Source organism: Tasmannia lanceolata, unplaced genomic scaffold (assembly GCF_043159265.1).
Source record: "Tasmannia lanceolata isolate RefF3 unplaced genomic scaffold, GAP_Taslan_0.1 ptg000019l, whole genome shotgun sequence".
Classification (NCBI taxonomy): Eukaryota; Viridiplantae; Streptophyta; class Magnoliopsida; order Canellales; family Winteraceae; genus Tasmannia; species Tasmannia lanceolata.
This window is the reverse complement of record NW_027518696.1, coordinates 9,735,250-9,757,933: the sequence shown is the minus strand read 5'-3', so window position 1 is coordinate 9,757,933 and position 22,684 is coordinate 9,735,250. Positions and strand designations below refer to the sequence as shown.

The following is a 22,684-nucleotide window of genomic DNA, read 5'->3' as shown; positions in this document are numbered from 1 at the left end:
GAGCAATATTTATTTTGACTAAAGGAACCATAGATACATACCTAAATCACAGAGAAGATCTTGCATATTCCTTCTATATGGAGCAAGTTGAGTCTCCTGCATCAAACATAGCAGAATTTCATATAATGTACTTGATGTAGTTGGCGACATCGGGAAACATGTAAATAAGAAAACACGTATGCGCACGTGCTCACATGATAGTTTTCTTCTTTGCCTTTGTCAAATCTCTGTAGAAGAAAATCTCACAAACAGGTTTTTCTTTTTTCCTCTTTCATCTTTGGTTCTTCCAAAAAGAAAACTTTTGTCAAATCTCTATAGCAGAGCATCACAGCGATAGTTTTTTTTCTTTTTTCTTTTTTCATCTTTGCAGTTTTTCACTTTCTTTCAAAACAACTAAGTTTGTATCCAATTATACTGTGAAGCCTATTTTTTTAGGACGCTTCTTTCTCAATTCCTTAGTTTCTTTTTGCAGAGCTTTAGTTACTAATGGGAATTATATCCAAGTGTCTTAAAACTTAATGGTTTATCATTCTGAATTTCTTTATTTTAGTTCTGACCCTTTTGGGTTTTTTTTAATGGAGGAAAATAGTTTCAGTTAAGCAGAAAATCTTATTTGTATGTTAGATACTTGATTCTATTTTAGAAAAAATGTTAGATACTTGATATGGAATTCCTTTTTGCTGCAGGGTTCTTATTTCCTATTAAATTGCCCCGCCATTCCAAGTTCTATTTTTTTTACCAGCATTTATGTGCTGTCTTTAGCTTACTGCATCATTTCAAATATGCATTCTGAAAATTTTGTTTCATATATGACCTTGCAAAGCTTTTCAGCTAGTCAAAAGTGTGAAACAAATTTTTCACACAAGACAAATGAATGGTTTATAAGAATTGCTTTGGATGAATAGTATTCTTTCTACCATTCCAAAAAAAATAAAAAATGAATGGTATTCTTTCTAGTCAGCTAGTCAAAAGATAGACTGTCTCTATCTTGAACCTATGATTTGGCCACACTTTGAATTTATTGCCGACGCACGTGTCGTGTCGTGTCCGACACGACACCCGTGTCCACGCGTATCGACACTCCTTCAGACACTTGAAGTGTACTGCTAGAAGTGTCAATAACTTTATATGTATGTACGTGTATGAGTGTGCCATTATTTCTAGATTTTTAGGGGTTTCCATGTCAGATGCCTCGTATCCGTGTCGAAACTCGGTACATGAATCTGTGTCCACAAATCATGATTATATGTACTTTCTATTTTAGTTGTGTCCCCGTTTCTAAATTTTGGATGTTTGCCGCGTCCGACACTTTGTGTCCATGTCGACACGCGACACTCGTGTCCGTGTCCACAAATCATAGACTTGAACTAATTTTGCAATTGTAAGTGCAATTAGAACTAGACCAATTCTTTGGAAGAATAGTATTCTTTCTAGATTAGATGGATTGAGATAATCTTGTAACCACCATCTTAGGGAATAGCCTATCTACAGTGGGGATCGAAAAATGAATGGTTTAGAACATGCATGCACCATATAAGAACTCCTTACAGTAACAAAAATTGAGTCAGAATTCTACGTGACTTCCATGAATAACATTATTCCTATGTAATTTGAAAAAAAAAAATTCTATGTTATTCCTAAGTAACTGTAGTGAACCAATACCCAAAGGAATAACAGATTAACTCGTAGGAAGAAAATTTTACTCAGCTAACCTGATCAAGAACATTTCCATGGGTGTCGTGGATAAGAGGACGATAATCCCCAAGGAAGAACTGTCGAAAAATATAGCAAAAACATACATCAGAACATGAAAGTCCAGCCTAATTTATATGTAGTGGGACTAGGTGTTGAGCCTACCTGTTCATATTTGGCATCCTTTTGAGACTCCCCTTGGCCTGTGGCTAATATGTATATTTGGCCAGCTTCATCAGAAAGCACAATTGATGTCCCATCCCTGACAGGAAAAAAAAAGGATTACTCGTCACAAAGATGCAACTACCATTTGAGAGAGAGAGCTCAATATGTCTGCCAAGACAACATGAGAACTGCATGGATAATTACCCCTACATAAATCCATACATGACAAAAGTCACAACAATCAGCACATTGAATTGGAAAAAATAGATATGATCATCTTAAGGTTCCAATTATGCTGCCAGACACCATAAAATTGGGCCACAACCACAGGTAGAACTAGATTTTTGGGGGGTGCTCGGGATAGAAAATATTTTTCCTTCAAAGAGGGAATTCATTGACAACTAAAATCCTCACAACAACAGCACTGGGAACAGACATGGTGAAGTGTTGATGCCATGTTCTCTCCATGACTTACCCTTGTCATTCTAATCAGCGCCACATCCTTGAGATTTCAGCAAAAGAACAATGAGCATCCGGAAATGATATCACTGAATAACCAGTCTTTCACAAGGGGAAAAATCAATTTTAGGTCTCAAAAATTGCAGTTCATGGAGTCCAGATCTCCCTCTTTGTGAAAATCTCAGCTCCTTTATTAGTTTCTTTTTAAGTTCTACAAAATTTTAAAAGGAGTCAAGTAATCCCTCTACTTCATTGGTCTTCCCTCCCCTCCATTCTCTTAGTCCGGTCTTGGTCCATCCTATCCCTCTGACACAGCTGTCCACGATATTTCAAGCAGGATGCCAATCTCCTTTTTAATTTTTTTCGGCATCAAATAAAAGATTAAAAATCAGTGGCTACCATTCCTACGAAGTCCACGAGTCTCATTCCCAGCATACAAAGTACCTCGCCATCTTAGCCCAAACTAAGTCGAACTGTAAGTAGTCTGGGATAGGCTCTTGGTGATGGTCAGAAAGGCACCATTGCTGGTGTCTACTATCGTAGCCAGCTCAGACAGACAAAGCAACCAATGTATGATTTCACCATTTGATTTGCACCCAAGAGATGGTAAGAGCTATGGTGTTAATGTATAGTTGATAAGGCGATCTACTGGATCCCTCAAATACCCTTGAATTTCTCTCCTTCCATAACACCCACGATGTAGAAAGAAGGCAAATTTTCCAAAGCATCTTAGCCTTTTTCTTCATTGGCACCAACTCCCAACACAGAATCACATCAGGGATAGAGACGGGGAACCCCCAACAAATACCAAATCTCACTAGAATGTTACCCCATACTTCTCTAGCAACTTTGCAATGGATAAAAATATGGCAAGCCGACTCTCCATCTTCCAGGCATAAGGGGCAATGGTCCACCAAGCACATACCCCGCTTACGAAGGAAATTAATCGTTTGAATCCTATCCCTGCTTGCCGCCCACCCAAATAAACACCCTCTAGGTGGACAATGGAATTTCCACAACTTTGCTGAGATAGATTGTTCAATACAAGGAACTAAATGCGAGTAAAAAGATTTAACCGAAAATTAATAATGAGCAACAAGGATCCTCAGGGTTAACTCCTGCTAAGCTTTACAACCAATCATCACATTCTTCAATGGGAATTTGCATCTTTCCGTAAAAGAAATTGTAAAAGACTGACGTTATAATAAACAATAAGACCCTGTTCGTTTGAGATTGTGGCAACCGATTGTCCACCCCCCCCCCCACCCAAAAAAAAAAAACCGATTATTGGACCCAAAATTAATGTAATTTTGGGTCCAATAATCAGATTGGGGAGTGGCAATCGGTTGTCATAATCCCAAACGAATAGGGCATATATGTACCTTTAAACAAAGATATTAAAGCATAAATGCAAGTGATATTTTCAGAGAAAAACAGATCAAGCTACAGGAGAGAAGTGTCAATTTTGCCATAATTTTGGGTCCAATAATCGGATTGGGGGTGGCAAGCCGTTGTCATAATCCCAAACAAACAGGGCATAAATGTACCTTTAAACAAAGATATTAAAGCATAAATGCAAGTGATATTTTCAGAGAAAAACAGATCAAACTACAAGAGAGAAGTGTCAATTTTGCAGTACAATACACCTTTTTTTTTTAATGATAAAGTACAATACACATTTGAAAGTTAAATCTCAACATCCTGTGCAGATAACTTACGGAGAAAACTTTCCATCAACCAACTTTAACCGTTCAGTTTCATATACGCGAACAGGTGTTCCCTCCCATATCTGGAAATAGCAAATAGCAAGGTATTCAATACACACAGCATTAATTTACAGTCCCCTCCATACCTTTTAGAGGGCCTAATTAGAATATTTCATTGACTCTTCTTTTTTGTTTTTCTTTTCTTTTTTTTCTTTTTTTTTTGATTGGTAAGCTGCCTTGAACCCGCAACCTCGTGCTTTTCATATAAAGAACGTTCAAACTGGAACAAAAACTCTCTCTCTCTCTCTCTCTCTCTCTCTCTCTCTCTCTCTCTCTCTCTCTCTCTCTCTCTCTCTCTCTCTCTCTCTCATGTGTGTGTGCGCACATCACCGTGTGGCATTTTTACTAAAACAAATAATAAAGCGTGAAGGAGCATTGAGAAGCAGAAACTCACATCCCACACTATGGTTTTTCCATCATAGCCTGCACTCATGGCTATCCGAGGGTTGAAAGGATGAACATCCAAAACATACGTCTACAATAATAAGGAATATTGTCAGGAAAGGCTCTTTCTTACAAATATACGACAACAAAAAACAGAAATTTCAATAGGAGTTAGTTCAAATCAGAAAATGTAAGCAACCAAAATAAGAGGTGAAGTCCTATTTTAACATTATAATACAATTTTTACATATGCACGGAAATGGCGGTCCAGGAATATAGCCAAGAGGTGAAACAGCCATCTAGAGCTTTTTTGTCTTGTTTTTATAAAAAATGAGATCCTGTTGAAAAGGAATAAATAGCCATGCAAAGAAGGTTTCAACTTTCAAGCAACAACTCAACACCCGAACTCAGTGTTTCAAAACTTGGATGCGGGTCACAACGCAGCCGAAGAAAATCCTAATCGACTCGGCACGATGCGGTCGAGTACTCGATTGACGCGGTAATGATTTCGGAGAGTAAATGGGGTTTTTATTGGAATCTATAGGTCAAAATGCGGAATGTGGCCAACGTAAAAGGGACTCGGGAAGTCCACATGAAGCGGGGGAGTTTTAAAATTATGCCCCAACTAGATAGAATACCATGTAGAATTCAGTATCAAGAAACATAAACATTGAAAATTAAAGGATCATAAAAGTTACCGTTACCGATAACTCATATAAAAGATAGAAAGATAGTCAGAGGAAAAAAATTTAATTCACAATACTAATATACATAAATATAATACGTACACCACATTTCACATGCCGGACCCGCGGGTCGACCAGGCCCACCCGTAATTTCTGGGTCCGGGTCCCAATAAAGTGACCCATTTCAATCGGGTCCACCCAGCCCGTCAAAACTGGTCCGGGCCGGGTGTACCCCTGGGTGCCCGTTAAAAAAAGCCAAATACTTTTTGGGGAGAGGAATAGAGGATATGTGGCGAAAATACCTGAAACCTGTGAGGGTATTTTCGTCAAATCATTAAAATCCCACTTCCCAAGTTGAGCTGTCGTTGTCATGGAAGTAATGATCCCGAAGTACCGAAACTACCCTTCCTTTAGTTGATAAGTGATTAAATTCTTTCATGGTGGGTCTACGACAATTTGGTCACTGCAAATTTTCCTCTACTTTTTGTAGAAAAAATGTCGGCGACCTTTATGAGAGAGGTGATATATTCGCCACATGTCTGACGTCACATGTCTAACGCGTGTCTTAGCATACGCCATGTGGCAGAGAAGTTTTTGAAAAACAAAACAAACATTCGTTATAATAAACCGGGTGACCCGAGAGTCGACCCGGCCCAGGTGCGGGTCCAAGATTAATGGCCCGTATATTTTGTGGCCCGTTTCTGACCCGGCCCGTTTCACCCGGACCCGAACGGGTCAGGTCAAACCCGACCGGCCCACCTGTTTGCCAGGTCTATACAAATATAAGTATGTAGCACATTGATGTGGTATAATACACTTATAGTTTTGGTTTCAGTATGCGTTTCAGCTTCAGTAATGCATTTCGGTGGGGATGGAAAATGGAAACATTTCAGTCGTTTCATGTAGGTTTTTGTGGAAATTTAAAACGACGACTGCTAAAGAAACTGGGGAATCACTACGAGAAATATATTCATCTGACCAGAACATTTCACATCTTTACCAAATATATCAAGAAATATTCAAGGGGATATGAATGTTGGGGAATATTATGCAGTTCTTAAAGGAGTATGGGAGGAGCTTAGAGTATATCAGCCTTTACAAGTGATAATTCACTTTTAAAAAAAGCAACGTGAAGAGTTCAAAGTAGCTAAATTCCTCTCTGAACTACAATTTGAATATGAGGCAATAAAAACTCAAATCTTGGGAAGCAAAGAGATATCCTACTCGAATGACACCTTAGCATATCTTGAAAGAATTTCACTTGGTGGAAGCTAATTGCAAGCTTCTGCTGGAGACAGATCAGCCATCGTTATAGCTAGATTTTGTGGCCCTGGTAGAGGTAGTAGAAGTTCTCATGATAGTCATGGTCGTTTTGATGGTCTCAATGAAGGGGAGGTCCTAGAAGAGACCATGGAGCCAAGAAAGCGTACCCATTTTAGACTTAGAAATCATATAGTTGATGCTAGATGGGATCTATGCGGCAAACCACCATGGGCTAATCATATATCATTCAGTGAAGAAGAAAATAATGGGATAGTGAATCCATCTTCATCTCAAAAACCCTATCCCACTAGTAACATTGTAACTCTCACACGAGTCGAGTATCAGTAGTTTGTGAAAAGTCAGGAGACTTATCAGATGCATTCCGCTTCATTTGCCACATTTTCCAACTACGGTATTGTACTCTTTTCTTCTGAGTTATCTGCTTCACAGGTCATTGGCTCAGGAGCATCGATCACCTTACCAGTGACATAGGTACAATATATTAAACAAATTGTCTCAATCTTTCACTAAGGTGTATGCTCTCTCTATTAAGCAAATTTTCTGTCTATCACTTAAGGCGTGCCTCAAAGCCAAACACTAAAACACCTCAAAACATAAAAAGAAAGGTCAGACACAAAAGACGCACAAGCTTTGGCATAAGCTGTAAAAAAAAGGCATACACCTTTCACTTAAGGTGTGTACGTCAAATGAAAGGCATATACCTTTTTGTGGTTTCTTGACAAGACAGTGTTAAGTGACAAGATGGGCACCTTTTCAGCATTTCGGCATATTAAATTCAGTTTTTGATGAATCAGAAGATAAAATATGAATTCAAGTACGGTTTTAAGTTTAGACTAAAACGGACACAAAACCAGAGTAGCAGGATTCGTTCCTGGAGTTGGGGATTCGCGAATCCCGGATTCGCGAATCGGAATCGTGATTCGATTCGATTCCCCAAAATATGGGAATCCCGAATCGATTGAATCGGAAACGCGAATCCAAATTGGGGATTCGCGATTTTGATTCCACCGGAATCGCGATTCGTAATTTATAAAAACGCGTTTTATTTATAACAAACTCGCGGTTTTACATAATTAAGATTCGGGAATCACAATATGTAAAACCGCGATTCCCATTACGTAAAATCCGTTCCTTTAAGTGATGTGAATCGCGATTCCCATATTTCGACGTGAAATTACTTTTTTAACCCAGCTATCAAAGGGTATGGGTTGCTTTTGAGTGGGGGCTTTCTTGTAATTTCCCATAAAATCCTTTAATTTCGTATAAAAGGAGGGTTTTGGATGAAACCCTAAAAAAAACCCTTATCTTTTTCTTCTCCTCTTCCACCGCCGCTCTCTCAAACCCCTTCTCTCAAATCATCTCGCCGTCGGACTCCGACGACCGTCCGACGGAAGAAGAAGAAGAATAAAGAAGAAGAGAAAGAAGTCAAAGAACCCTTCTCTCAAACCCTCGTCGTCCGACTCCGACGACCGTCCGACGGAAGAAGAAGAACAAGAACAAGAAGAACTCAGGTATTTTATTATATTTTTTCATTTTTTTAAAAAAGAAAGAAAGAAAATGAAATAATGCCCTCTCTCTCTCTCTTTACGGTTTATGTGGATGGTTCTCACAGAAACCATTCTCACAAAACCATTCTCACTTTCTGTGAGAATGATTTCTGTGAAAATGAAACCCCCCTGTTTCTGTGAAAAGGGTTTGGTACTTTGGTGTGCAATTATCAAAACTGATGGTAGTGCAATTATCAAAATTCAAAACTGTGAAAACATGTTAGCAGTTAGCACTTAGCAGTAGCAGTTTTGTACTTGTTTTTTTTTGTGTGTGTTTTCTGCTTAATAAATTTGTGTCGCTTGATCAAAGGAAAATAGAGGAGATTGTCAATAGAATTCTAAGGCATGTTTTTCATGTTTTATAATTACGACAAAGTCGAAGCCTTATATTAAATGAATATTTCCATTCAAAAAAATATTAAATGAATGCATAGAATATGGATTTTGTTTTATATGGAGTAAAGATTTGGTGGTACATTGTGAAGACTTCATGGATGATTAGTGAGGCCCCAAGTTGACCACTCCCATGGTATCCCAAAGGTCTAGACAAGGGGATCCAACATTTAATTTTCTTGAATTTTTATATCAAGTCCAACATTTTCCAAAAGTACAGTGGAGCCCTCTTCATAGTAGCCCAACAAATGAATGGTTTGGAATCTTGGATCATCCTAAGAAGTTTGCCCCACTGTCCTTTTTGAAAAAAACTATACTTGACGGTTAAGTAGTTGACACTTGACACACACTACATGAGATGTGAATTTTGATTCCAAAAGTGTTTACTGATTCAAAATTGCATTTAGACCCAATTAATTTTAGAATTTGAGAAGTGAGTTTGAGTTCAAAATTGAATATTAGTTTAGATTGAATGAGCTGATTGTATGATTGAATATTTTTATCAAATATTGTTTATGATTGAATGTGCTGAATTGCTGATTTTTTGTCTCTGACTCAAATTGAATGTAGTTGAACAAACTCAAATTGTCTCTGACTTAGTATCTATCTCTGCACAGCCATTCATTTGGCAGTGATTTTAGCCCAGTCATTTCCCTAGATATGTGTTGGAAATTATTAAAGGGAAATGATTTTAGCCCAGCCATAATTTGATATTCAATGCAGCTTACGGTGGCCTATAGCTTATCTTTTGAGCTAATAAGATATTATCATTTTGTCATTCGATAAAAGTACGAGAGTACATACGAGCCTACGTGGGGCCTTTACGAGTGATGGCGAGCGGAATGGCTGAAGTCTCCAACAATGGTTTATTGGCATGGACCAATGGGTTGCATCAAGTGTAGGGGTGTAAATGGATATTCGGAAATTCGATTACCGTCCGCATCCGAATCCGTTTAAAGCGAATATTATCCGAATCCGTTTCAAGCGGATATTATCCGAATCCGTTTATGAGATATCCGGCTCTTAGCGGATGCGAATCTGGTAAATGGTATATCCGATCCGTTTAACATCCGAATCCGAGAAGTAAATCCTTTTTATTTATTATTAATAATATCATTAATATTTATTTTTAGTAATGACACACTATCTTTTGTTTCTATAAGAAAAGTGAATATTCTTTTTAGAAAAAAATATAAAAACAAAAATAGCCCAAACCCATTCCATCAAAATAGCCCAAACTCATTCCATCATATACAAAAAAAAAGAGGAAAAACCCAAAGACCACTACCAGCACTATCATCCATTCCCATCGCCTCCCTCTCTCTTTCTGTCTTTGTTTTAAAAGGAAGAAGATGATCTCATATATTTTAGGGTTTGAGAGTTAATTTTGTGAAGAGAATGTAGAGGTCTAGTTTTAAGGTTTGGAAAATTCATTTGAGTAAGTACGAGAAAAAAGATAAAGTGCTGCAATAAAATGTTCGAATTTACCGGATAAACGGGTACGGATAATATCCGAATTCGAACAATATCCGACGGATACAAATTCGGTAATAGATATTAAATATCCGTCGAATCTGAATCCGAATTCAAATTCGGATAGTGTATACTCTAATCGAATTCGGATATAGCCATATCCGCTCCGAATTCGATCCGTTTACACCCCTAATCAAGTGGAAGGAGTTAATCTTGGCACGGTGGGCCTATGCAGCTTACGCAATATTGCCACTGTCTGTGTTGATTGGGGTTTGCTTCGTGCCGCAATTAGTTGTTGGGATCCAAATTCGCATGTGTTTCATTTTGGAATGCAAGAGCTTTGTCCGACTCATGAAGATATTTGCATGATGCACCGCATTTCTCCTGATGGTCCCATGTTCAAGCCTTCCTTTAAGGAAGGCTATGATAAGGCATTGAGCCGTCTGATTGGCGTGCCACAGAAGTCCCTACGTCACTACCGTCAGGCAAGTAGTATCTTCGTGCATAAGCTAGTACAAGTCTTTTCACCAAGTAGAGAACTGGATATGGAGTATCGTCGTTGCCATGAAAATGCATTAGCATTATGTGCTTATCCAATGTTTCTCTTTCCGGGCCGATCAGAGTCATCAGACTTGATTCCATTATATTTTGTAGACTTGGTTGATCAAGTTCGCCAAGGTACAAATCTAGCTCATACTGTCTTAGCGGAACTTTTTGATAGCCTAGATAGTGCTCGCCGATCTACTGGATCTGACTTCTTGGGAAGTTCTGTCCTTCTTTATGTAAGTATTGGATGGTTTATTAAAAATGCTTGAATGATGTACTTGGTTATGGATAATTATTATTTCTAACTTTTTTTTTATTTAGGTTTGGCTAGTAGAGAGATTACGAATTTTGGCTCCACCACCTTTGCCAAGACGAGCCTGGACGAGGAGTTTTAATACTCGGGAGGTGTTGGTTTCATTCGATGATCACGACAGTTGGGCTATATGGCTTAAGGGTCGCGAAAGTAAGGACATTGAGTGGACTCTCCCATGGGCTCCCATTTCCTCTGCAGTCCTCGAGACTTCTGGCCAGAAGTGCGTTCGGATAATGGGTTTCCAGAGCACTTCCTTTTACTTGCCTCTTCGGATCCTCCGACAGTACTTTGGAGCCCAACATCACATAGCGATGATGGATGTTTCGGTACCGGACTCCATTCGCCCTCAATCCTTGAAGAAGAGAACAATGAATGCGATTGATAGAGACTGGAATCGGCGAGCCATCGTTGTCGTTCAGAACAACCCCACCCCTGGAGAGGTGAACAACTATTTTTGGGAATGGTATGGGACTGGTGAGGCAAGTGGTGCTCCTGAGTCAAGTGCTGCTTCTATGAGCGGTGCTTTTGAATTAGTTGATTCTATGACTGGTGAGGCACAGTCAAGTGCTGCTTCTATGACTGGTGAGGCAAGGGGGTGATTTATTTGTATTTTGATGATGTATTTTGCTGAACAGGTATCAGATCTATGAAATAGTTAATTAGTTGATTACTATTTTGTATTCTCAAATAGGGCTTATGTAATGGTAGTTGGATATAAATCAAATGGATTCGACACTGCGCCACGGGAAACCCAACCCTGACCCTACCCCTGCAAAATAGTGAATACCCTCGGAAATTCCCACGTAAGACGGTCTGTTGGATATAAATCCAATAGATTCGACACTGCGCCACGGGAAACCCAACCCTGACTCTACCCCTGCAAAATAGTGAATACCCTCAGGAATTCCCACGTAAGACGGTCTGTTGGATATAAATCCAATAGATTCGACACTGCGCCACGGGAAACCCAACCCTCACCCTACCCCTGCAAAATAGTGAATACCCTCGGAAATTCCCACGTAAGACGGTCTGTTGGATATAAATCCAATGGATTCGACACTGCGCCACGAGAAACCCAACCCTCACCCTACCCCTGCAAAATAGTGAATACCCTCGGGAATTCCCATGGAAACCCAACCCCGAGCCTACCGCTGCATACCCTTGCATGCATGCATGTAAGACACTCACAGTAGAAAATATCTATCATACTATTCAAATATTTTACAATTTGATTTTGTCAAAGGCAATTGAGGAAAGATGGAGGAGACTGTCGACCAAGAATTTCAAGGCCAAGGTGTAGGTGATGATGACATAGTTTTTGAAGGGGACCTAGAATACAACTATGATGAAGAATATGTGGAAGAAGATTATGACGAGGACATAGTGTTGGGTCCGAACGCAAGGTCAGCGACAGTTTTATGGTCACACGTAGTCAAAGGAAAGAAAGCTGGCGAAGGACATGGGGGAACCAAAAAGTGGAAATGTAAGCACTGTAAGAAGGTTTACACTGGGACTTATACAAGGGTGCACGCACACCTTGTGAAAGCACCAAGAGGTCAAGGTCAAGGAATAGCATATTGCAGTGCAGTTGCAAAAGACAAACAATTACAAGAGCACATCAGAAGCCAAGTCCAAAGAGCAGAGAATTTACCTGGGAGACTGCCACTGAAGAAATCACGGTTAGACATGCTTGGCAAGTCTTCCAACTCCGGTGCAACTTCTTCAAGTAAGGTTGGTGAATCACCACTTGGCAAGTCTTTTAGAGCAAAGGATAGAGACGATGTTGATCATAAAGTGCTGCGATTTTTGGCCGCCAATGGGATTTCCTTTAACGTCCTCCGATCTCCATATTTTCAAGAGATGATAATTGTCGCCAATTTTGTGCCTGGATACAAGTTGCCTTCTTATGAGAAAGCAAGAACAACTTTATTGGACCATGAGAAAGAGAATGTAACAAAAGATCTAGGTGTTGTGAGAGAAAAATGGCCTGAACATGGGCTTTCTATTGTCTCTGATGGATGGACAAACGTGAAGAACAAAGCCCTGATTAATGTACTGGCATCGAATATGTTCGGTTCAATGTTTCTCTATGCGCACGACTTCTCTGCCGTGGAGAGATCAGGGAAAAACATTGCAAAGTTTTTGTTGGATGCTATTGAAGAAGTAGGGCCTTTTAATGTTGTGCAAGTGCTGACAGATAATGCAGCCAATTGCAAGCTTGCTGGGACAGAGGTTAATAAAGTTTATCCCCACATATTTTGGTCTCCTTGTGTAGTTCACACATTAAATCTGATATTCAAAGACTTGACCAAGCATAAACACCTAGGTTGGATTGGAGAGACTTACCGTTCCTGCAAGGATGTCGTCAAATATATTACCAATCATTCGCAGGCTCTTGCTATATTTAGAAGCAATTCGAAGTTTGAGTTGCTGAAAGTTGCGAAGACTAGATTTGCAACTCATTATACTACACTTAAGAGACTTCTTGATGTAAGGGAGGCGTTGCAGATGACAGTATTAACAGATGCTTGGAAAGATTGGTTGAATGCTTGCACCGACAAAGTGATGATAGAGAGGGGCGAGATGACAACTACTTGTGTAGTCTCTGATGAATTTTGGACGAACATAAAATTGGCATTATTAATTACGAAGCCCGTCTATAAAATGACTAAGTTCACTGACCAGGAAGGTTGTCTGATATCAGAAGTGTACGAAGGCATGGACAATATGTTAGGACAAATAAAAGATAACTTGAAAGATGTACCTGACATGTACAATCATATTCATGGTATTGTGGTGGGACGATGGGGGAAGATGAATGTTCGAATGCATGCCTTGGCTCATGTACTCACTCCAAAATATTATGACCCTGCATATCTCAATATTCCAGCACCAGGCGGTGGTAAACGAGTCACCCCAGGTATGTAATTGTTTCTTATATTGTGAATTTTCATAATGTAATTGTATTTATCTTCATTTATGTTATCGACTGATCGATTATTCAATTTTATTTTCAGATAAAGACCCTGAAATCATGGATGCTGTATATGAAGCCATTCTGGATCTCTCCCCTGATGATGAGATGAGTGGTACGATTAGACGTCAGTTATATGATTTCATAGGAAGGGTTGGAAGGTTTTCCAGTAAATTTGCCAGGGATGATGCGAAAGATCCCAATGTGTGTGTGACCAAATGGTGGAACTTTCATGGAAGTCATGTACCAGAGTTACAGTCAGTGGCCATCAAAATTCTCTCACAGCCTATCAGCACATCTTCTGCAGAGAGAGTATGGAGCAAGTATAGCTTCATTCACAATGTACAGCGCAATCGCTTAAATTCACATCGTGCTGATACTCTTGTGTACATCCACTCAAATCTTCGACTCCTATCCAGGTTTAAAGTTTGTTTCGTTTTTGCATGCAATAATTGTTTTTTATTATTTATGTCAGATGATTTATTTAATTTCGAATCTATTATTTAGATTTAATGCGGCTGCATACAAAGAATGACCAAATAGAAAATGGGACATTAACCCAGAGCTCCCACTTATGGATGACTCCTCTATCAGAATGGAGGATATGCGATGGCAGGATCTCGATGATGATTTCCTTAGACCTTCTACATTTCGTGCGTCATCTCAGTCATTACTTTCAAGTCCTTCACTCACTATTCGTGACTTAGATGACAGTGACGAAGCTGCAGGATCTGGGACTCCAAGAGTGGTCAGTAGCTCGGAACTTGAAATTGGACGACCATCCAACACTCAAGGTCGTATTACTAGTTTCCTGGGGCGTGGAGAACGTACAAGGGGAGGTACAAAAACTTTAACACTTTCAATTTCCCAATGAAGATATTAGTCTTATAAATATTAATTCATTTATTTAAACTTTTCCTTTACAAGAAATGTAGAAGGAAGAGGACGAGCTGATCATGCTTATTCGAAGGGAAAGAGAAAAGCTTAACTTTATTTCTTTCTTTTTTTTAAATACTGGAGAAATTCTGTAATAATTTTGATATTTCGCTTTTTGGAAACTGAATTTTTTGTTTAATGGTGGAGTCCTGGACTCCTGGCTTCTAAATGAAAAACTGTTATAATTTCAGTATTTGGATAATCATGTTTATGTTTAATGGTGTACAGTTGAATGCTTAGATTTTGATTTTCAGGTATTTTTTCTTAAATTTTATCTTTTATTAATTTTTTATCGCTCTCCGACGACTCCCCGGCGAATCCCCGGCGAAAAATCGAATTCCGCTCCCAACCATCCCCGAAACCTTCGAATCCCGCTTTCGATTCCCGAATCGAATCCCGATTTCGAATCCCGCCCTGGCAACCTTGCACAAAACAACCGAAATATTTCTGGTTTCATCCCCACTGAATCACATACCAAAACCGAAACGATACTGACACCAAACCATAAGTGTATTAGTAGTATAATATAGCATTTCGGCATATTAAATTCAGCTTTTGATGAATCAGAAGATAAAATATGAATTCAAGTATGGTGTTAAGTTTAGACTAAAACGGACACCAAACAACTGAAATATTTCTGGTTTCATCCCCACCGAATCACATACCAAAACCGAAACGATACTGACACCAAACCGTAAGTGTATTAATAGTATAATATAGCAATATGTAAACGAATTACATATTAAATAGGGTGTATGTATTATGTAGACATGTCTATATAAAATACATGTGAAATCTGGCATGTACGGAATTATCAGACATACACGGCCAAACAAATCACTAGGTTTCCAATGTTGTTAATTTATGGGTTTCTAGAGCCTCATCTCAAATGTCAATCATATTAGCATATGTTTCCATTTTTTTTAATGGTAATATATGTTACCCTGATTTTTAGGGGTGGTTATTCGGTTTAAACCGAACCGAATAGACCGAAATTTGGTAACCGGAATAATTTCGGTAACCGAAACCGAACTGAAATTATCTGAAACCGAACCGAATAAAAATTCGGTTATTCGGTTATAACCGAATAACTGAATTGTGGGAGAAAAAGAGGGAAAAAATCAAAATCTCGGTTTGGATCGGAGGGCTAGGATCATCCGATCGAAATGATTTTTTGAGTACAACCTAATCAAGTTGTGATCAATCAAATGGACGGTTTTGATCTTCCTACGGAGTGCACATATAGCACTTTTTTTTTGGAAAAAAATGGTTTTCATCCATAATTTCGGTTATTCGGTTAACCGAATTATTTTTTTTTGAGAAAACCGAAACCGAACCGAAAAGAAAAACACCGAACCAAACCGACCAATTCGGTTCGGTTCGATTATTCGGTTTTAACCGAATAATGCTCACCCCTACTGATTTTACAGATTTTCCACCAAAATTTCCATCTAAAACCGACATGTTCGCATTTCTGTCATGACTGACATGCATGTGAAAATTGAAACTTGAAACCTTGATTGTGTAACTACTATTTGGATGTGTTTCAGGGATGAAAATTAGTGTGTGGATTGTCATGGAAATGTGCTGATTTTCTCCCACCAATTTTCAAAGTGAAGCAGTGCTTTTGGCCAGTGTGTGCTCCTCCAAATCGTATGCGGTGTGTTACAACTGTTGTAAGTTACTTTATTCCATATTTACTTGGTTTTTTTTTTTGGATTATAATGGAATGAAGATGAGGAATTATCTAGACTGTTTGCTTCTTCAGAGTTTCTTATACTTCAAATGGCATCGAGTAAATTGAATTGATCAAATTGTCACGAACGGTCCAAAATGGTTCAGGTTTCCTTGAATTTGAAGTGTAAACTAAAATATCTTTCCGATGAAGTACCTTCCCCAAGTGCCCTAGTCTATAGTAATTAGATTCAAGAGAACTACTAAAAAAAGAACATCAGATGACTAAAGCCATCACTGAGGAAAGTTCTTTCGAATTGTTCCTAGTAAACCAAAATCGGTGTTTCTGGAGTTTTTGCATTAGTCTTTTGTCTTTTACACTTTAATGTAGCACCTTCACATAAATAAAACCAAAAAGGGAAAAAAACACTAATGCAAACGATAGACATAACAATGAATTAATAGATGGATAACCCTTGAATTAGCACTCTAAGTCCTAACAAAAAGGTAAACAAGAAGGGCCTGAGAAAGAAGATTACCCAATCAGAAGAATGCAGAAATGAAGGGTAGGGGCACAATGACAATATTCCAGAAGAAAGTACAAAGGGAAACCCACCCAAAGACAAAAGTGATAACTTCTAAAGTTTCCTGGCGCCAAAGAACTTATAGAGCTCAAAGGTGTAACTGTCTCCAATATCATTTAAGATTTGATAAATCATCTTCCGGTCAAGAGCACTAGTACATTGAAGGTTCCAAGTGGTCACAGGAAGCACAAAAACATACATTTGGGGAAACTTATGGATGGTCAAAAACCCTTAAAATGCTCCTTTCATTCAGGTAGCCAAAGTGTCCGAGACTCATTCTGAAGAAAAAAGGAAACTGTGTGTTTATAATATAGCTTGTCACAACAAAGAGTAGTCACGGAGAAAGAGTGATCTTGATATGCAGTTAAACAGTAGTTTCAGAAAAATAGACATTACTGCCTGTCTGTAGGAGTTTTATGTATGCATATAAAGATGTCATCATAAGCGATAACCAGTTAGCGAGAGCATAAACACCAGCATCATGCCAGCTGTCAGTAGCACATTTATCTCCACTGACAAAAATATAAGAAGAAAATTTCCATGAAAAGCAGACGAGAAGTATTCCATATAAATATCTATTTTTACACAAAACTCAACAGTGTGATTTAGGAATCTATATATGATCAAGGTCAAATATGAGAACCGAAAAGTAGGAACACTCACAGATTCACTGTGACCAGTCAGAGAATGGACCAAGCTGCCATCAGCAGCATTCCAAACACATATTCTGCAATCTGCAAAATGGATTTCCAAGATCTATAATTAGAAGTAGACGCTTGTGTGAAAGATACTCTAAGTTGAACATTTGCAGCATTAGGGCATAAAAGTAACACACTATGAAAAAAAGTGATAAAATCCAGTTAACACGTGGCGCCAAGAAAAGAAACCATAAATACATGGTTCTTTACTCCCACTTCATCCAATGTTCAAAGCCTCCAGATGATCGAATTCGAGCCAGGTAGGTTCTTATTCCCACAGTTACAAGATCTCCATTATAAAGAAGAACGCAGCACTCAGGATAAAGGGAAACACGGATTTTGACCCATTGATCCACTAGACTAGTTTTTTTTCTGGTGACTAATCCTTCACAAAAAACAAGCTACCAAATCATCCAAAGAGATGTAGCTTTGGACAGGATACTGCCTTTTAAATGACAAAAAAAAAACATCCAGGGGCTTGGCACCCAATTTGCGACCAAGTAGATTTTGTGAATGACAATTACCCAGATCTTTGAAAAAATTATAAAAGCAAACTACCAGGGCAGAAGAGGCATCGAAAATGGACATGGCTCACAAATGCTTTCGTAGTTTAAGGATGTTTGTGTGTGTGTGTGTGTGTGTGTGTGTGTGTGTGTGTGTGTGTGTGTGTGTGTGTGTATTTTGAATGGCAAGGATGTTTGTATATTAGAAACTTCATATTTCAAAATGCCCATGCAGGGCCAGCCCTTCAGTAGAGAGTAAATTTTTTTTCTGCCGGCACCTTGTTAACACCATATGGAAAAACTTTGTCCCAATACCATTCTTTTCTTTGTTCTTTCATTCAGAGAAAATTGTTCTGATTGTGATAGCTTCAAAACTTCTCCAAGTTATCCAGAGAACCTAAAACTTCATAAATGTCTTGTTTTTTTGCCTAGAAATCATAGCAAGTATCCATTCCTGTTACATCAAAATAAAGAACAAAGTATTCATTGACCCAACCATTCTTGTGCTTATTAAGAGCATTTAAGTTTGTTATCTACATGGCAGACCATTGTTGATGAAGTGTCTTTGAATTCCAAGACGGCATGTCGCATGTTGGGCATTGTGCAACTCTTCAAATGTAGCAAGGCATAGTAACACCTAGCCCCAGATCATAGAAACTGAAGGCCACTAGCAAATGCAAGATCCAACATTTGGAAAAAAATGACGAGAATCTATTCAATTCAACAAACAAACACAACTTCTAATATCTCGAGCTTGGATCTTCAATGTTGGGCGTTGTGCAACTCTTCAAATGTAGCAAGACATAGTAGCACCTAACCCCAGATCATAGAAACTGAAGGCCACTAGCAAATGCAAGATCTAACACTTGGAAAAAAAATGACGAGAATCAATTCAATTCAACAAACAAACACAACCTCTAATATATCAAGCTTGGATCTTCAATTTCGTTGTGAACACAACAAACTAGACAATAAAGTAGGCTTTGGGTCTTGGGTGATCGTAGACCTATCATAGAACATATACATGCCTTTGTGGCATCGCTACGAACTCTTCTACAGCCCACATGAACAAATAAAATTCCACATGACGCTTCGTGATAGTATTAGATAAGTTCTATATTTGTACTGCCCCATGAGCTACTGGAATCTATTATCCGAAGTGCAAAACTATCCTTACAACTTACGTCCAAAATACCAACAATTCACCAACAAACATTGCACTAAATTGAAATTTTATAGAAATAAATCGACTGCATCACAAAATTCAACATTGAATGATCTCATATCAAAAGAGACAACAAGAAGAAGTGGCCAGGCAAGAAAATGGAACAACTAAAAGCATCATCAAAATGTCATCACAACTGCCAAAATTCCGTGTGTGCGCCTGACAAGAGTTGCTAGAATGGGAAACAAAAGCGCAAAGCAAAAGCAGGAAAAAAGGGGGTCTATAAAAGAGACTGCGGGAGCCAAAATTCCGTGTGTGCGCCTCACAAGAGTTGCTAGAGTGGGAAACACAAGCGAGAAGCGGAAGCAGGAAAAAAGGGGGTCTATAAAAGAGACTGTGGGAAGCAAAACAGCTCTTAAGGAAACCAAAGAGGAAATATGTGGGAAGTGTCATCAAAATCCAACATGAAAAATGTAATAAGCCTCATAGGAAGCGAACAAGAAGGGTATAGAAAGATATAGGGTTATGGCAGGTTAGAGGGGAAGGGCATCATTCAAAAAAAACATAGTACAGAGGACTCTGTGACTGATTAGAATTACAAGTTTTATGGATTTATAGTTTTTTTTTTATGATATTAGGGATTATCGTTTTACATGTTATTTATGTAGATTTAATGTTAAGCTTTTTAAAAAGGACCTGCCATAAGTTTTATTTGAAACTTAAGATGAGTTTTAAAGTTTTAAATGCATTGTTTCTTAAACACACTCATTCAACATTATCAAGAGGAGAAAACACTTGTTTATGAAAAATAATTACCTAAATAGAAAGCGTAGTATTAATTAAGTGGAAGTATGTAGGAAGCGTGCTTTCCCTAAATTTGGGAAGCGAGAAGAATTTAGCTTCCCACCCAACTAGGAGCTTCCACTAACTATGTACCTGACATAGAAGGGTCCCAAAAGGGAATGCCTGAATAAATGTTCAAGCTTATGTAGAATGAAGAGAATTCATCTAGATATTACAAGTTATCTATAAACAACTACTTAGAGATGAAAATCCAAATCAAATAAAAATTGTCTTACCCATGATGGCAGCAAGCACAAAGCGGTTATCTAGGCTCCACACAATCATATTAACACCACGTGGAGTTGGAAGAAATCTCTGTCGAGGGCCTCCACGAGGTGGTTGAGGAGGCATTGGAGGGGGTGGAACTTTTAGATGATATGCTCGTGTCCAGCGCCCAACTTTTCCCTACAAAAAGTAATGCATCAAAAAGAAAAATCTAAGCCTTGATATTTTGTATTCATGGCCTAGTTTAAAAAAGAATGCATTCTAGTGCTATTACAACCAGCAAAATCGACTTGCAATCAGATGAAGAGAGACAATTGATCGAGTTATTGGAAAGAGAAGTTGGTAAAATTATACTAAAACAAGTTTACAAAACAATTAAGCTAAGAACCAGGAGCAGAACTAATTTGTGCAAATCTGGGCCATGTTCATTTCATTTTCAAGGTTTCAAGGAAGATTTAGTATTGCATGAGAAGGTAGAAGCAGAAGCAATTTCAATTGGAAATATTCGATTTAACGGGAGGTAAAATTAAATGATAATTCATCTGATCAAAAGAACTCACATGAGATCTACGCGATCTTGGAACCCAAATAATTGCACTGCCGTCGCGAGAACAGGTAACTATGTTGTCATGAGTGAACCTGGAATGCATAAGATCCAAAAATCAGAAAATAAATACAAAAGATGTTTTAATGTCATATTGTTCCATGTGAATACAAGGGAATGAGGCGGTTGAAAAAGTGACCAACATGCTAAGGTACTTGAATTAGACAGAAAAATATAAAACAGACCAGGAATTCTTAAATTTTGGAAAATTCTCCTCCTTTGAAATGTCAGTTGTAGAGGATCTTGATGCCACAGCACAACCACTGTACATGAGGTAGCAACCAGGATTAGCATGTAAGAAAAAACTTAGAAAACGAATCAAAAAAGAAAAAACTTATAAAAAGAAAATGGGTATTCAGAAAGGACAAACAAACCTGAATTGCACATAATTGACATCATTTTCGTGGCCGGATAACACATCCATCTCATGATTTGGCTGCTCGAGGTCCTCTGGGTTAAATTTAACAGCATTCCACACCTGTGACAAACAGCCTCTTAGTAAAACACTTATAACTACATTCAGGACAAAATTTAACTCCATGATCTGATTTTTAAGATGAGAAGAAAGACTTCAAAAGTATCAAGATTGCAAGCAAAATATAGTTAAAACATTAATTACTTAAGACGCTCCCTAGCATGCCTAATAAAAATAATTTAATAAACATACCCTTGCATAAGTGTCTGAGCTACCAGTGACAAAAACAGTTCCATTAGCATTGTATGCACAGCACAATATTTGTCCCCGTTGGCCAGTAGTGGGAAGGGGATCATTGATCTTTCCTGATGTAAAGTTTCATACATTTTGCATGAGTACTCAGAGGCAGTGCCTAACAAACCAAAAATAAATAAATACATACAGTTAGCAAACTTACCAGCTACAGCATCTGGAGGCTTCGGAATGTAAATTCGTGGGCTGACCTGAGAGGACCTAGCGTCCCATATTCGACATGTTCCATCGTCGGACGACCTAGAAAGTAAAAGGAAAGAAATGGCATCATGTAAATCACAAAGCACATAAAAAGAATTAGCAGGTAAAAAGAATTAGGCCATTCATAAAGCATGGTGTTAATCACAAAGCAGACGGCATCAAGCTTGCAGAAATTTCTGAGCAGGTAAAAAGAATTAGGTCATTCAAGACAAAGATTAGACCAGCATCCCTGATTAGTGTTCGAGCATGAAGCAGATGATTCAAATCAAAACTATTACAAGGCGTTGAAAGCTACGTAAGTTGACTAGTTCTTAGTAGTACATCATATACACACAACAACAGCAACAAGCTTATAGAATTTAGAAATCCATCCATAATCCAACATTATTTATGGCACTAAAGGTGTTAAGGCATGCATTACTTGAGGCACAGCTCAAGCGCCACAACCCCCCCGCTACATCCCCACCCAAATGATACCGAAACAGAAACACATATCGAAACCAAAAAATGCAAGTGTATTACTGGTATACTAAATCAGTATGTATTACGTAATAATATTCATATGAATTGAATGTGAAATATGGTGTGTATATTATGTATAAATATTTATATGAATTACATACAGTAGAGGTTTCACAGCCATTTATGATAACTTCATACATAATTTTCTTCATGGACCTGACATGCAAACTGAAGAAACATGCCAGTCAAAATGAAGAAAAAGTTGTTGAAAATTAATTGCAGATATTGTTTGTTCTGTTCCATACAAAGCCAACACCTCTCTCACAAGGATGAACACAAAGCGGAAAGACCTTAATGAGGGTAAGAAGAAGAAGCTCATC

The 22,684-nt window shown here is 38.3% G+C and overlaps 1 protein-coding gene across 1 annotated transcript in view; it reads right to left on the bottom strand.

The window, feature by feature from the left end:
• Nucleotides 1-22,684, bottom strand: part of LOC143853368 (uncharacterized) — a 50,239-nt gene that overhangs the window by 12,061 nt on the left and 15,494 nt on the right. Inside the window, exons 8-19 of the mRNA XM_077363117.1 lie at nucleotides 21,787-21,881; nucleotides 21,582-21,694; nucleotides 21,289-21,392; nucleotides 21,100-21,177; nucleotides 20,871-20,949; nucleotides 20,322-20,490; nucleotides 17,540-17,610; nucleotides 4,477-4,557; nucleotides 4,035-4,105; nucleotides 1,858-1,954; nucleotides 1,713-1,772; nucleotides 42-96 (exon numbers count right to left, since the gene is read on the bottom strand). Coding sequence (XP_077219232.1) covers nucleotides 42-96; nucleotides 1,713-1,772; nucleotides 1,858-1,954; nucleotides 4,035-4,105; nucleotides 4,477-4,557; nucleotides 17,540-17,610; nucleotides 20,322-20,490; nucleotides 20,871-20,949; nucleotides 21,100-21,177; nucleotides 21,289-21,392; nucleotides 21,582-21,694; nucleotides 21,787-21,881 — 1,073 coding nt within the window. The remainder of the gene's footprint in view (nucleotides 1-41; nucleotides 97-1,712; nucleotides 1,773-1,857; nucleotides 1,955-4,034; nucleotides 4,106-4,476; nucleotides 4,558-17,539; nucleotides 17,611-20,321; nucleotides 20,491-20,870; nucleotides 20,950-21,099; nucleotides 21,178-21,288; nucleotides 21,393-21,581; nucleotides 21,695-21,786; nucleotides 21,882-22,684) is intronic.